Source organism: Vicia villosa, linkage group LG3, assembly GCF_029867415.1.
Source record: "Vicia villosa cultivar HV-30 ecotype Madison, WI linkage group LG3, Vvil1.0, whole genome shotgun sequence".
Taxonomy (NCBI): domain Eukaryota; kingdom Viridiplantae; phylum Streptophyta; class Magnoliopsida; order Fabales; family Fabaceae; genus Vicia; species Vicia villosa.
The window spans coordinates 205999971-206014204 of NC_081182.1; the positions used below are offsets into that span (position 1 = coordinate 205999971).

The 14234-nt window shown below is 33.9% G+C and overlaps 1 protein-coding gene across 1 annotated transcript; it reads left to right on the plus strand.

The window, feature by feature from the left end:
- Positions 1-1862: 1862 nt before the first annotated feature.
- LOC131593374 (uncharacterized) lies at positions 1863-3429 on the plus strand. The gene is made up of 3 exons (XM_058865850.1): positions 1863-2331; positions 2443-2751; positions 3003-3429. The coding sequence occupies exons 1-2, from the start codon at positions 1882-1884 to the stop codon at positions 2746-2748; spliced, it is 756 nt and encodes a 251-aa protein (XP_058721833.1). The 5' UTR covers positions 1863-1881; the 3' UTR covers positions 2749-2751; positions 3003-3429.
- Positions 3430-14234: the final 10805 nt, after the last annotated feature.

A 14234-nucleotide genomic window follows, 5' to 3' on the forward strand; every position in this document is an offset into this window, starting at 1 on the left:
TGCATTGAGGGGTCGTCGATTCAAACACAAGAGGAACCAAATAGAGGGGGTGTCGCAGGAATAGGGGAGCACTCCCAACTCGTGATCCTTCTACACGAGTTATTAGACAACCTGAGTGCGGATCGTACCATGGTCCACGCGGAGGTCAATAGAAATTTTATTATTATCATTAATGTATTTTGTTTTTTTTATTTTAATGTACTTTTTTTATTATGATTAATGGTTAATGTATTTGGTACTTTCCTATTTATTTATATTATTTTTCCAAACTAAAAAAATAGTTAAAAATAATAGGTAAAATAAATTATACAAAAAAATTGAAAAAAAAAGGGAGGTGTTGTCGCCAGGGGGTGGCGAGAACACCTGTTTTTTGCATGCATTCGCCAGGGCCATTGGCGACTTCAATATAATTTAAATGTTGTCGCCACCCCCTGGCGACAACGTGTTTTTTTTAAAAGTTGCTATTTTGGTAATTATTTTCAAATACTTCTTCATTCTACAACGATCTTTATTCGATCCTAACAGTATATTGAGTTTTACCTGTCTGAAGATGAGAAAAACTCCAACTTTATTTGTAGACTTCAACACAACTCTATCAAGGTAATTGTGGAGAGAAGAACCTCATTCTTTTATTGTTGGATTTCTAGATTTCAGCCACAGATATGCAAACCACTGAAATCTTCAAAGAAAAGATTAATCACAAAAACGATTCTCCTCACAGATCTCACACCCTAAGATGAGATGTATATCCAAACGACAATAAATTGTAACTTGTAGGAGATTGAAAATGAAAAAATTTTGTTTGCAAAACTCAAAACAAGATTCAAAACCATTTTAAAAATTGGACGAAAAAAGTGTGTTGTGAATTATAAATCATATTAACGGAAACATGAAGTTACTAATCAAAATATGTAATAATAACATAAACATAAAATTATTGAATAATAACTGAAAGATAAAATTACTGATAAATATATTGAATAATAATAAAATAACTTTACTATTAATATTTTTGACAATAATTCTAAAACAAAAATAATATATATGTATATATTATTTTTAGTGGTAATAAGATTTCTCAAATTTAATTTTATACGAGATGAATATCTTTTAAAAAAAACATTTAAGAAATGTTGCTTTAATAATTAGTAGTAATAATTTGAATCTTAAAAAAAAAAAGATTTGAAAATATGATTGAGGGTAAGATGGTAATATCAAAAAAAGAAGGAAAAATACGCGCGTGATAAGAGTCGGTTACTTTGGCTATAAAAAACAAACCCTTAGAGTGTGTTTGGATGAGGTAATTGGAAATTTTAAAGGAATTAAAAATTCAAAGCAATTCAAATGATTCAATTGAAATTCATTCATTTTAAATTATTTTGTTTGGATGGAGTATTAAGGTAATTCAATGTTAGATTTTTGGGGTTATTTTTTATAAAATATAATTTTTTTGGACCAAATTAAAAAGTTGAAAAATAGGGATTAAATTGCAATTTTTAAAAATTTGAAGGACCAAATTGTAAATTTTAAAAATTATTAAGGACTAATTTGCAATTTTTTTAAAAAATTAAGGTCAATTTTGTAATTTTAGAAAATATGAGGACCAATTTGCAAAATTTATAGAAATAATAGTAACAAATATATTTTATGGAGTACGAAGGAATTTCAAATTCTTTGGTTTTTGGTGTCATTTTAAAATGATTAAATTTAACTTAGATAAAATACTCCATAAAATTTCATCATTTTAACAATTCTTCATTTTTGTATCCAAACAATAAATTTTGTGCAAATCATTTTAAATTCCCTCAAAACATTACATTACCTCATTAAAATGCTTCATCCAAACACACTCTTACTCTTAAGCTTTATGTTCATCATGCTATGGAAAACCCGTATCCTAAATCTCTCACTTTGCCAGCATTATCCACCTTGGAGCTAGAGAATCTTACATTTTATGGTGGCGATAATGGTTGCGCAGAACCATTTTCGGCCTTTAGTAAGTTGAAAAGTTTGCTCATTTCTGAATGCTTCGTGAAAGATGCAGGAACCTTCTGCATATCAAGCGCGTCCCTCGTCAATTTTACTATGCACATTGAATCAGACAATGACGAATATTACAAAATTGTTCTTTGCACTCCGAGTCTTTGTACATTTGTTTTTCGTGGATATTCTTATCAGGATATCTCTTGGAGCAATATTTCTTCTCTTGAACATGTACATATTGACGTCGAACTATTTCCAAATAGTTGCCGGCCTCCTTTCTTTTTGATCAAGTGGCTCTCGGAGTTTGCTAATATAAAATCATTGACCGTCACTGCTGCTACTCTTCAGGTACATTAACTTAACATCTTTTGAGGCTGTGTGTTTTTATTTTCTTCTAAATTTCATAAAACATTATTTTACTTGCTTTAGACTAATCTGCTTGCATCCCTCATTGCATAGGCTCTCTCCTTAATTCCTGGAGTGTTGGAGTCTAAGATTACTTCCTTGGGTAAATTGAAGATTTTGAAGGTGGAAATTGAGGAAATTCGATATGCATTTCGCATGTTGTTGTGCGATGAAAAGTTACTTAACATCAAGTCAAAGAAAGAAGCATCTAGGATAGAGAAAGCATTTGAGTCAGGATTAGAACCATCTCCGCTCGTACCTGATGGAGTTGTGGACTTCTTGCTTCAAAATTCACCCTCGGCAGAAGTTGACTTCGTTGATTGCAGAAAAAAAAAACCTCTTAGACGGAGACATTTATAATTGGTTTGTTTTAATTTTTCATTCCTTCTCTGTTCTTGTTTATAAAGATATCTTTGGTTATAGTGTTATTATTAGTGGATAATTCACAAGTTTCTTTGCTAAATCATCTTTTAATTTAGTATCTAGCAGTCAGCTTTATTGTTGATCATATGATGTATTTGTTAATACAAATTCAAGAGTCGTGTTAATAACATAAGTCTATAAGAATCATTTGACATATTTTTGTTTCTTACATTACCTTATTTAACGTGCAGGAATCTGCATGTCCATACTTGATAGATAGCTTTTATTTGGAAGATATTAAGTGATCCATTAAGCGTGTGTTTGGTAAAGCGGTGGTATACCGCTACCGCGTGTCCTCAGCCATTTGTACCGCGATTTTGAGAAGCTACAAGTTGTAGCTTTTGTGAAACGTGGGGTGTTACCACAATTTCCTTCAAAAGCCAAATATAGGCTATGTCAAGGGTTAAAGACAATAGAAGCGGGGAGTTGTTATTAATGTTTGGGAAGTTGGCAGAAGCTCTGTTGTTCAAATGTAACAATATTTAGTCTGCAATATTGTTACTAGTTGAAGTGCCAAATATTGTTTGTATGATCATACTATATGTACTGTGCCTGTTTTTGTATGCAACAATTTGGATGGTGAGATTGTAAACCGGAATTATCACCATTTCTTATGTGATTGAGTATAATTCCCTCACATATGTTGATTGACTTTGCATATTCAGATTGATGATTTCCAAAAGTTTAAAGGCATGATCAACCCGTCAAACAATCATTGATTGTTTTTGGCGGCCTCTCAAAGTTTGATGATAACTAGAACCCAAAAAACCAAGTTAAATAAAAAAGAGTGGTATGTGTAATTCATCTAGCTGTTCATTTGCAATTGGAATTAGATTCACAATGATCTTTACGATATTCAGTATAAAAGCAACAAATATATTCTTGTTGTATAATACCTTGAACCTGGACAAGTCATGTTTAATTACTAGATAAAATTTCATAGTCGAAGAAATATAATCCATTTTATGTGGGGGAGGTTCCTAATTGTGCAACAAATCTACTACTCCCTCTGTCCCAAAATATTTCATAGATTTGTGAGCGTGTGCTTTGCCTTAATAATTTAATAGTTACTCTAATATTTTAACAATATTTTGATCACTCAGACACATACTAGACGAGTTGACACACTTTCTATTTTTTTCCAACTTTTAAAGTTTAAGATCCCTTGTTTGATACTTCATAGTTTCAGGATTTTATCTAAGACTTGACTTTTTCTAACTGATGAGATTTGATAAGCCTTTTTGATAATACCATCATCAGAAATTGTTTGACTAGAGATCATTAGAGATTCTACGAACATCAATTGACATACTTCCTTCATCTCTAATTGTGCGAATTTGAGCTCCATGCTTCCTTCATCTCTAATTGTGCGAATTCTAGCTCCCTTGGACCTGAACCTCTCATGTTTGTAAACTAGGGTTTGTTTTCCCCTTTCTATTTGAGAGGCATTAAGCCTTTAATCAGTAGATTCCAGAGGAGATTAATAATAATAATAATAATAATAATAATAATAATAATAATAGTAGCAATAATAATAATAATAATAATAATAATAATAATAATAATAATAATAATAATAATAATAATAATAATAATAATAATAATAATAATAATAAAATTGAATGAAACAAGAAACATCAATTATGAAGTGGTGTAGTGGAAAGTAGTTATTGCTTGCAAACAAGATAGCTTGGGTTTGAATTTAGGAAAAGCAAAAAATTTAGAATATTTTATCAAAATTTTAATGAAGATGAATGTGTGTCAATTCACGTGCCTTACGTATGACCAAGTACCACGTCAGATGCCACCCATGCAAATGTTGACACCGTATCAACAAAATGGACGAAAAAGATTAACGTAGTCTTTTTTGAACAATTAAAGACCACTTTGAAACTTTTTAATGATAAGAGGACATAATGGACCTTGACGTAAACTTTTTAAGCGAATTTAGAAAGTTTTAAAACACTTTTAGGTGAGCGTGTGCATTGCCTTAGTAATTTAATAGTTATAATATTTTTATAATATTTTGATCACTCAGACACGGACTAGACGAGTTGACACACTTTCTATTTTTTTCCAACTTTTAAAGTTTAAGATCCCTTGTTTGATTCTTCATAGTTTCAGGATTTTATCTAGGACTTGACTTTTTCTAACTGATGAGGTTTGATAAGTCTTTTTTATAAACACCATCATCATAGATTATTGGACTAGAGATCATTAGAGATTCTACTGAACATCAATTGACATTTGGCGTTGTTATTATTGAGATTAACTTTGACATCTTGATCTCATAATTGAAATGGTTTGACTGAAAAGTTTAATCGAACCATTTTGGAAAGAGTTAGATGAATGCTTGCTAGTACAGGATTAAATAAGGTGTTTTAGGCAGAGGCAGTTTTGACAGCAACATATCTGATAAACATATGTTCTTTAACTGTATTAGATATGAAGACACTTGAAGAAGTTTGGTTGTGACATAAACCTGATCTCCATAAACTTAGAGTATTTGGATGCGTAGCCTATGCTCACATTAGGCAAGACAAGGTCGAACCTAAAGCTCTGAGATGAATGTTCATGGGATACCCTGAAAGAGTAAAAAATTATAGGCTATTCATGTTGAGGTGGAGCATGTCGATGTTGAAGTGTGTATCCCAGATGAAGTTGAAGAAGAATCACACAATGATGAAGATACTAAGGAAGCTGAGGAAACTTTCTATGACAAAAAGTTGTGAATCAAACCCTTAACTAAAAGAACATTATTGATAGAAGAAAACTTACCATTACCAACGGTTCTAGAGCTAATAATATTTCCTTTCTAATTGCCCGCAAAACCAACAACGCCTCCGAAACCAGCAACGCCTCTAGACTTAAGTTCCAAATCTTGGAAAACACGCCTTTCATCCGTCATGTGTCGCGAGCAACCACTATCCAGGTACCATGACTGATGTCTCAGTGGAGCCATCAAGGATATCTGCAACATATATTATCTCATCCTTAGGTACCCACTTTCCAAGTCCTCCCTTGTTAGTAGTTCTAGAGGTTTTGACACCTTTGGACTCTTGTGCAACAGGATAATCAAGTGGAATGTGTGCATGATGTTTAGTTTTAGAAGTTTCCTTTTGTGTCCGTAGTTGTGATGTAATAGAATCAGAACTTTCTTGTTCGGAACATTTCAGTTCAGTGCTAGCAAACACGAAATTTCATAGAGAGGTTTTGGTATGAAAATCAGAGTCTCATCAATTATTTTTGATGGTCCTGAATATCTCAAACCTCTACTTCCGTTTCTGCTAACACCATAGATCATAGAATCCATCTTGCTTCTATCTATGCTTTTAGCTATAAAAAAATGCTAAAAAGCTCTATCGTATCTGATTATTTCATCAGTAACAGATGTTATAGAAGTAATTTCTTCTTCTTCTAACTTTTAGACTTTACTTTTAAGAGCAAGATTTGATTTTTCTAAAGAAAAAACGTTTTTGTCTAAATCATAATTGTCTTGCTCATACTTAGCAGAGTTCTCAGAAGCAACTACAAAAGCCTTTTTCAAAGTTTTGTTCTTGCCAAGAAGATGATGATGTCTTTTCATCATTTCTGATAAATAAGATTCAAGTTGAGTACGAGAGAGAGAAGAAAGTACCTATGTTTCGTCTTTAGAGTCTGACTCATCATCTGTTGTGGGCTCACACTCTGAGATAACTTTGAAGGTGGAGAAAAACACAAGAAAGGGGGGATTGAATTGTGTTCTTTATCAATTAAAACTCCCTTTCTTTTTCTTTAACGTCTTTTCTTTCACTTAATCATCTATTGGATTATACTTTGATGTTGCGGAAGCATGAAGTGTAGAACAACATAACCAATAAGATGTTCATTTTAACTTCTAAAGGAAATTAGAACTTATGACTTGCTCAGTACAATTCTACAGATTAAATCTTGGAAGTTCTAGGTTAAAATGACATGTGCAGAAAGTAAAGGACACGTTCATTTTTATCCTGGTTCACCTTCTAACTAAGGCTACCTCTAGTCCACCTTCTTCAGGTGATTTTCCTATCACCAGAGGTCTTAATCCACTATAACCAAATCATGATTACAACTGCACGAACCTCCGTCGTGACTAACCATCCTGCACAGCCAACTGCTGTGACTAACCATCTGGACAATGACCGTTCAATGATCTCTGCGAGATATAACGTCCATTGACTCAGGCACCCTGCACAGTCTACCCACTGTGACTGACTCTGCACAAATATCCTATTGTGACTAACCATGCACAGCAAACCACTGTGACTAACTTCTGATAATGAACTGTTCAGGGATCCCAACAGGATATAACGTTCATCTATCTTCTGGAGATTACATAAGTGCTTCTTAGCTAAGCAGATAGTCTCCAATTCTCAATACATATGTTTACGACTCACTGGCTAGAAGTCACTTCTAGAGCCTAAACATTCTATCAGAAGTTTCTAAGATATAACACACTGCGAGCAACAGCTCTATGTGTTTTACATTGTATTACAAGTTACAACAGAACTTGTGGTCTTCTTCTATTATCTTTTGATTGAGATTTTCTCCTTCTTTGCATAAGCAGATTAAGAGACTTGGCTCTTATGTTGGATGCTTCTGTCTTGATCTCTTGTATCTCCTGAAAGCTGATTAAGGGACACAACCCTTATTGAGAATTCTTCATCAGAATGATCATTATCTTCTTCTTCTGTAAGAAGATAAAGAGCAACAACTCTTGTGTAAATTTTCTTCTTTAATTCTTTCCTTGAATATGGAGGTTGAAGTTTTGGAGCAATCACTCCTTCTTGTAAGACCATCTCCTTTAATTCTGATTAAGCATATGTTGAGTGGTTGGTCGTGGAATTGAATGCTTCTTTAGAAACATCTTCATCTTCTTTTCTCAGAATCACATAAGGAGCAGCAACTCTTATATCTTTTGATTCTATCTTCATCATCAACTTTTGTTGCATCTTTAGCAAATGTACTGCTCAATTTTCCTGTGAAGCATACTGCTCATTTACTAGGAACTGTCTGTCTTCTCTTGAGCTATTCTTTTGGGAGACTGATGTTTCAACGTTCTTGTTTCATCATACACTTCATGTATGTTGCCTCTTGCGTAACTTCTGATACATGTCTTCAACATTTCTTCTTTCATATTTTCATGATCAGCTTCTCACTACAGATTTTCTTCTAAAATATTTCTTGATCTTCACTCTGTAGATGTATCCTGGATACATACTCTGATGCTCACTCTGGATGCATACTCAGATGCATACACGAACGCATGCCAGAATGCATATGTTCAAGTCTGAAGTTTTGATCTATTTAAAGAGCTTGGTATGTTACCGTTGGAATCTAGCCGTTGAGATTTGTTTGAATGTTGTCTTGAATGCTTCGTCTGGATTGAGCCTTTTGTGACATGTGTTGTTCTTGGAAGAACCTTATCCTCAACATGATGATTACAGTTGATGGCGTGCTTCTTTGGTTGAGCTTGTCTTTCCAATGCACTGCATGTGGGTTGCTTCTTCTTTCAGCCTTGGGAGTTGTTCCTTTTAAATGTTGCAACTGTTTTGCATGTAATGATATTTCTAGCGACTCTCCCTTAGATTCTAAGCTCTTTATATTTTACTCAATTTGTATGTTGAGTTGGAGATTCTTCATTGGCTTGTATATGACTACAACTGATGTTTGTATTTTGAATCTCATTACGCTGTAGCTTCAGAACTTATAATTTCAGAACTTCCGATCTTTCTTCGTGTGTGATCTTCTGATCTTAACCAAAGCTTCTTATAGTTGCGTGCTCTTTCTAAATAAGCTTGTTTTCCTTCTTTGCTTGTTTTCTTCTTTATCTGTTGTCTTTGGTAGTTGATGTGTTCTGGATCAGAACTTTTAATGATTGATGTTTGGCTTCATCGATCTTTTGGATGTAGTTGGCGTATTATTTTTCTGTTGAGTCTTGTATAAGATTTATAACATAGTATCTGCACACTAAATGAAACCATTAGTAATAAAATTGTTACTCACAAAATATATGCTTGTTATCATCAAAACTAGATTCTGAATATAGATTCTCAATCTTGTTCTAACAAACTTCACTTGTGACTATTTTGGCCATGAGTGCCACGTTTGCTTGTTCTTCATTAGAATCTTCCTCTTCTGAATCATCTCATGTTGCCAAAAGACCCTTCTTAGGTTTCTTGTCTCTTCTGAGCTCGGGACATTCATTCTTGTAGTGTCTAGGCCCTTTGCACACGTAACACGTAACTGCTTTTTCAAAAGCTTTCTTCTAACCAGATGTAGATTCAGACCTACCTTTTGTTTTTCTTGGTCCTCTGAACTTGCTTTGTCTATGTTTCCATAGCTGACCTATCCTTTTGAATATTAGAGAGAGTTCATCTGAATCTGAATCTTCTTCAGATTCGTTCGATTCTTCTTCTTCAGCTTGAAAAGCCTTTGTCTTTTCAGACCTAGACTTCAGAGAAACAAATTTACCTTTTCTCCGAGGTTCATCTTCTTGAAGTTCAATCTCATGACTTCTTAAAGAATTGATTAGTTCCTCAAGACTAGTATTGTTCAGATCCTTGGACAACTTCAAGGCATTTACCATCATTCTCCATTTCTTAGACAATATTTTGATAATTTTCTTGACATGATCTGAAGTAGAATATCCTTTATTCAGAACCTTGAGTCCTGCAACAAGCATCTAGAATCTTGAAAACATAGATTCAACATATTCATCGTCTTCCATTTTGAAGGCTTCATATTTCTGGATTAGGGCCAGAGCCTTTTGTCTCCTTAACTTGAGCATTGCCTTCATGAGTCATCTTAAGAGAATCAAAAATATACTTTGCAGTCTCTTTATCTGTGATATTCTCATACTCAGTGTGAGAAATAGCAGATAGTAGAATAGATCTAGCATTGAAGTGATTTTTGTCAGTCTTTTTATGATCATCTGACATTGCACTTTTTGCAATTTTGATATCATTATCATCTACTGGATAATTGTATCCATCAACTACTAGATCCCATATATCAAAATCAAAAGCCATGAAATAAGTTTCAATTTTTTCCTTTCGATAGTCAAACTTTTCTCCATCAAACATAGGAGGTTTTGAACTATATTGATATATACCCTTAATATCAACGACATTTTTCTCAGCCATTGATTTTCACGCAGTCTGGATCGATATTGAACACTGTTTAGTGCCTGATAAAAATTCAAACTTTTTATCACTCAGAACCGGAGCTCTGGTGCCACCTGAAGGTGTAAAAAACATTAGAAAGGGGGTGGAATAGAGTTTTAAAAACAACGCTTCTCTAAGAAAATCCCCTTTTAAAAAATTTACTATTGATAAGAAAGATAAATAATAAAGAAGGAAAGAACAAGTTATGTTTATACTAGTTCACTTTAAAATTATCAAACTAATCTATTCTACCCGTGAAGGTGATATCACCTTATCAATCGAGGTCTTAATCCAATACTCTCAAGCTAACCGCGAGTGACTTACTTATAACCTCTAAGACACTCTAATCTTAGACTTCTCAAGGATTCTGACAAACTGGTCCCTTAAGTCACAATCAATCAACAGTTTGAAAAGATTTGTTTATAACATAAATGCTTCTACACAAGCTGATAGTAAATAGTATTTGAGAATGTGGACTAAAGATAATAGGGAGCTTATGAACAGTCTTTTGAGACTGTATGAATTAGAAACCTTCTCCTTTGGTCTTCAAGCCTGTTTATAGCCAATAAACTAATATATTCGTTTGAGGGTGTTTCTAGAATTTCCATAAAGCTGGCAGCTTAACATCGTGGGGGATAAGATAGTGCAACGCGTTTGTCCTATCATGGTAGTGGAGAGAAACATTTGTTTTGTACCCTGTACCATGTACCATATAACATTATCTCCAAATCTTCTTGGACTTTAGAGGCTTCTGATGAGCACGAGTTTAGAAGAAAGAGAACAATCCTTGGGTCATCAAAACTTCAAGTCTTCAGAGTCTTCATAACTTCGTCTTCAGAATCTTCAGCATTTGGTATTCATTACCGTTTATCTTTAGAAACATAATTCTTCATCATCTGTACTGTTCCTCAGAAATTCTATCTTTAGATCTTAAGAACTTGGTTTCTTTGATAGCGTATCAAAGTCACAACTCCAGATCCTTCTGAAGTGGTTTACTACTGTTCATCAGAACTTGTGTAGCGCAGAAGCGGAACTTGGTTTCCTCTGATGTGTTGGCAACACCTTGTCATACCCCAAAATTTGCCCTCCTCTGCTTATCTTCAATGGCTCAAGGTCCAATGGTTTATTCAAGCAACATGCTCCTAATCAAAGATCTCCAAAACTAGGGTTTTCATTTTATCAAAGGATTGTGAATATTTAAGGCCTCAAATGGATCTCAAGGTATCTCATATGTCTAAAGGTATCTCTATGTTAAAAGTCAAGCTTTTGTTCCAAAGATTGCTCACTCAATGGCTCGGACGACTAATAATCGAATGTGTTGACCTAAAAGTCAAAATACAGTCAAACTTCAAGATTTTCGGTCAACATCAAGTATGTGAGGTTATATCCATCATTTGATCAAAGGTTGATCATGATCCATCAATAAAAACTCATAAATAAACAAATGCAAAGGTTCAAATTAGGGTTTTTATAGGAGGAAGTCAACTCAACTTTGACTGGTCATAACTTCCACATGGAGTATCAAAAATTGTCCACTCAAAGCCTATTTGAAAGGAAATTGGATCCTCTACAACTTTCCCTCTCACAAGCCAAGGCCAGAAATGCACCATTTGAGAGATATGGTACAAAAGATTACAGGTCCTTTTCAAAAGTCAACCGAAAGCAGTTTTTTGTCAAAGGCCATATCATCAAGATAAAATCTCCAAATGAAAAATATGTTCCAAAGTGGCTTATAAAGGACATCTTGAGGTTTCCAAAAAGTCCTAGAACTCTTCCATATCATAAAAATTGAGGGAGATATGCCTTGTCAAAGTTGGTCGATTTTGAATGGAAAATATGAAACAAAAGTGGTTCAAAATGAATATTTTTGCAAATGGGCCTATCTTGTAATGACTCAAACTTGTTCCTCAAGTATTCAAGAATCCCCAAGACCAATCCCACGATTTAGTTGATTTTATTATATTTTGTGAATTTTTATTCATTTAAAACATAATAAAAATCAAATAAATCAGGGGAAAATAAAAGATATGATTTAAAATATAAATTCCAATCATAATCCATTGCAATTTATACCTCATATATAGTACAAATTCGTTTAAAGGGGATTTGTAGTGAAAAAAGATTGGAATTGCCTTATTTTGGAAAGTTTCATAATCATGATTCAATCAAATTATAATCTCCAAAAATATGAAGATTTGATTGAATATTTTTGACCTAATGTTGCTACTACATATATATAGGAATCCTAATGATCAAGGGGAGGAGGATGGCTGCCTCGAATGAAGAAACCCGTGCCAACTCTTAAAGAAAAAAAATCAAGAAAAACATGGAAATCGGTTTCACTATTACCGGGCGATTCACTTGGCTTTGAGGATTCATACGCGTTCCAAGAGTATCCTTGAATCGATTCCAATGGCTAGCAAGGTTTGAGATACTTAGAACCGTCTCCTCTGAATCACGTTTTATCACTTTTTTATTTCAACCTCGTTTTCTCGCATTCGTCCATTGTTAATACGTTTTGATTGCACATATATGCTTGTAATGATGTTCAGATCGAATCTGGGTGTTTAATTTGATGATTACTCGCGTATATAACCATTCTCCATGTTAGGGTTTGCAAGTTCTTGAAAGGGGATTTTCTGGTTTAGTTCGAATTAGGCTTTATTTAAGGTGCTATCAGGTTCGTATGATCAAGACAAATCTGATTATGGTTTTAATTTTAAGTTTCGCGCATGTATGAGTGGTTTAGCGAAAGGCAGGTGTAATAGGTATGCATCTTTTATGGCTGGTACGAAATAAGCGCTGTAAAAGCATTTTTACAGGTTTTATTGGAGAAGATGATGTGCTGGGGAGACGCTATTGGGGGGTTTAAATGATGGCGCGCGTTTTCCCAATAAAGGCTATGGATCCTCAATATTATCAAGTGAGCGCATTTATATATTACCATGTATGCTTGGTTAGTTGGCAAGGCTGGAGCGCGAGGTGAAGGTCCTTGGATCGATCCCTGGTGGCCACCATAATTTTTACCAAATAGTCTACTCACGAATCCGGTACACGTGCTTCATGAAAACCCATCGTGCGCCCCAGATCTCTTCCGTTGGATCATCATCTCATATGGATCTAAAGGCCCTGAGCATAGAACTCCATGGTACTCCTCTATGGAGTAGCAATACATGATTGAAGCCCAGGTTTCTCCTATTTTTTATTATTATTATTATTATTATTATTATTATTATTATTATTATTATTATTATTATAATATATATATATATATATATATATATATATATATATATGTATATACATGTATATTATTTACATATCATTTATATAATTTCTTCTTTAATTCTCTCAACATATTAATGTGAGTATAATTTAAATTATAAATTAGGATTAGGAAAATAAAATTAGGATTGGGTTTAGTTTATAATACTTTCCCCGATTATTCGAGATATAATTTATTCAAATTTTAATTATAAAAATCACAAAAAAAAAACCTAGGAAGGTTCATGACTATTAGGGTTTGCCCAATCCCATTGCCATTTGGCGAAACATTAATCCTCAATTAATTCTCTCCTCAACCCGACTAAAGCTATTAGTCGCATTAGACGAGAGATAAAAATAACAAAACATTAACATTAATTCTCTTCTCGACTCGACTAAATCTATTAGTCGCATTAGGCAAGAGTTAAAAATACAAATTAAAATACATTTAATTTGCTGCCCGCGATGATCGAATCTATCGATCTGAGTAACCAGCAATGCCCCATTAATCTGTTAGCTATACTGATCAAATCTATTGATCGTCGCATCTAACGGTGACATATCAAACCAGGGTTGTACGCCCAAATCTAAAACATACTAAACCACGATACTACGGATTTTCATCCTTTCCAATCAGGCAATTCAAAATGCCTTTCAAATCGCAAACTTCGATAGGCCATTCAAAAAGCCTTCAAACTATTCAAACTCTAATTCTAAGGCGTACAACCTTGTGCCCGAACTACGTTGACTCTGATTCTCCATAAGGAGATACGTAGGCACTTGGATAACCAAGGCGAGTCCCCCTCCCTAAAATCCCAATTCACTTAAAATCTCAATTTTTCCCCTATTCAATTCCTTAGCTATTAACCTTAACTTTTAGCCATAAAACTTGATCCTTAGATTCAAAGCCAATAGGAAAGGGTTGAGGGTGCCTAACACCTTCCTTCAACCTGATTATAATAACTTACCCCGAAT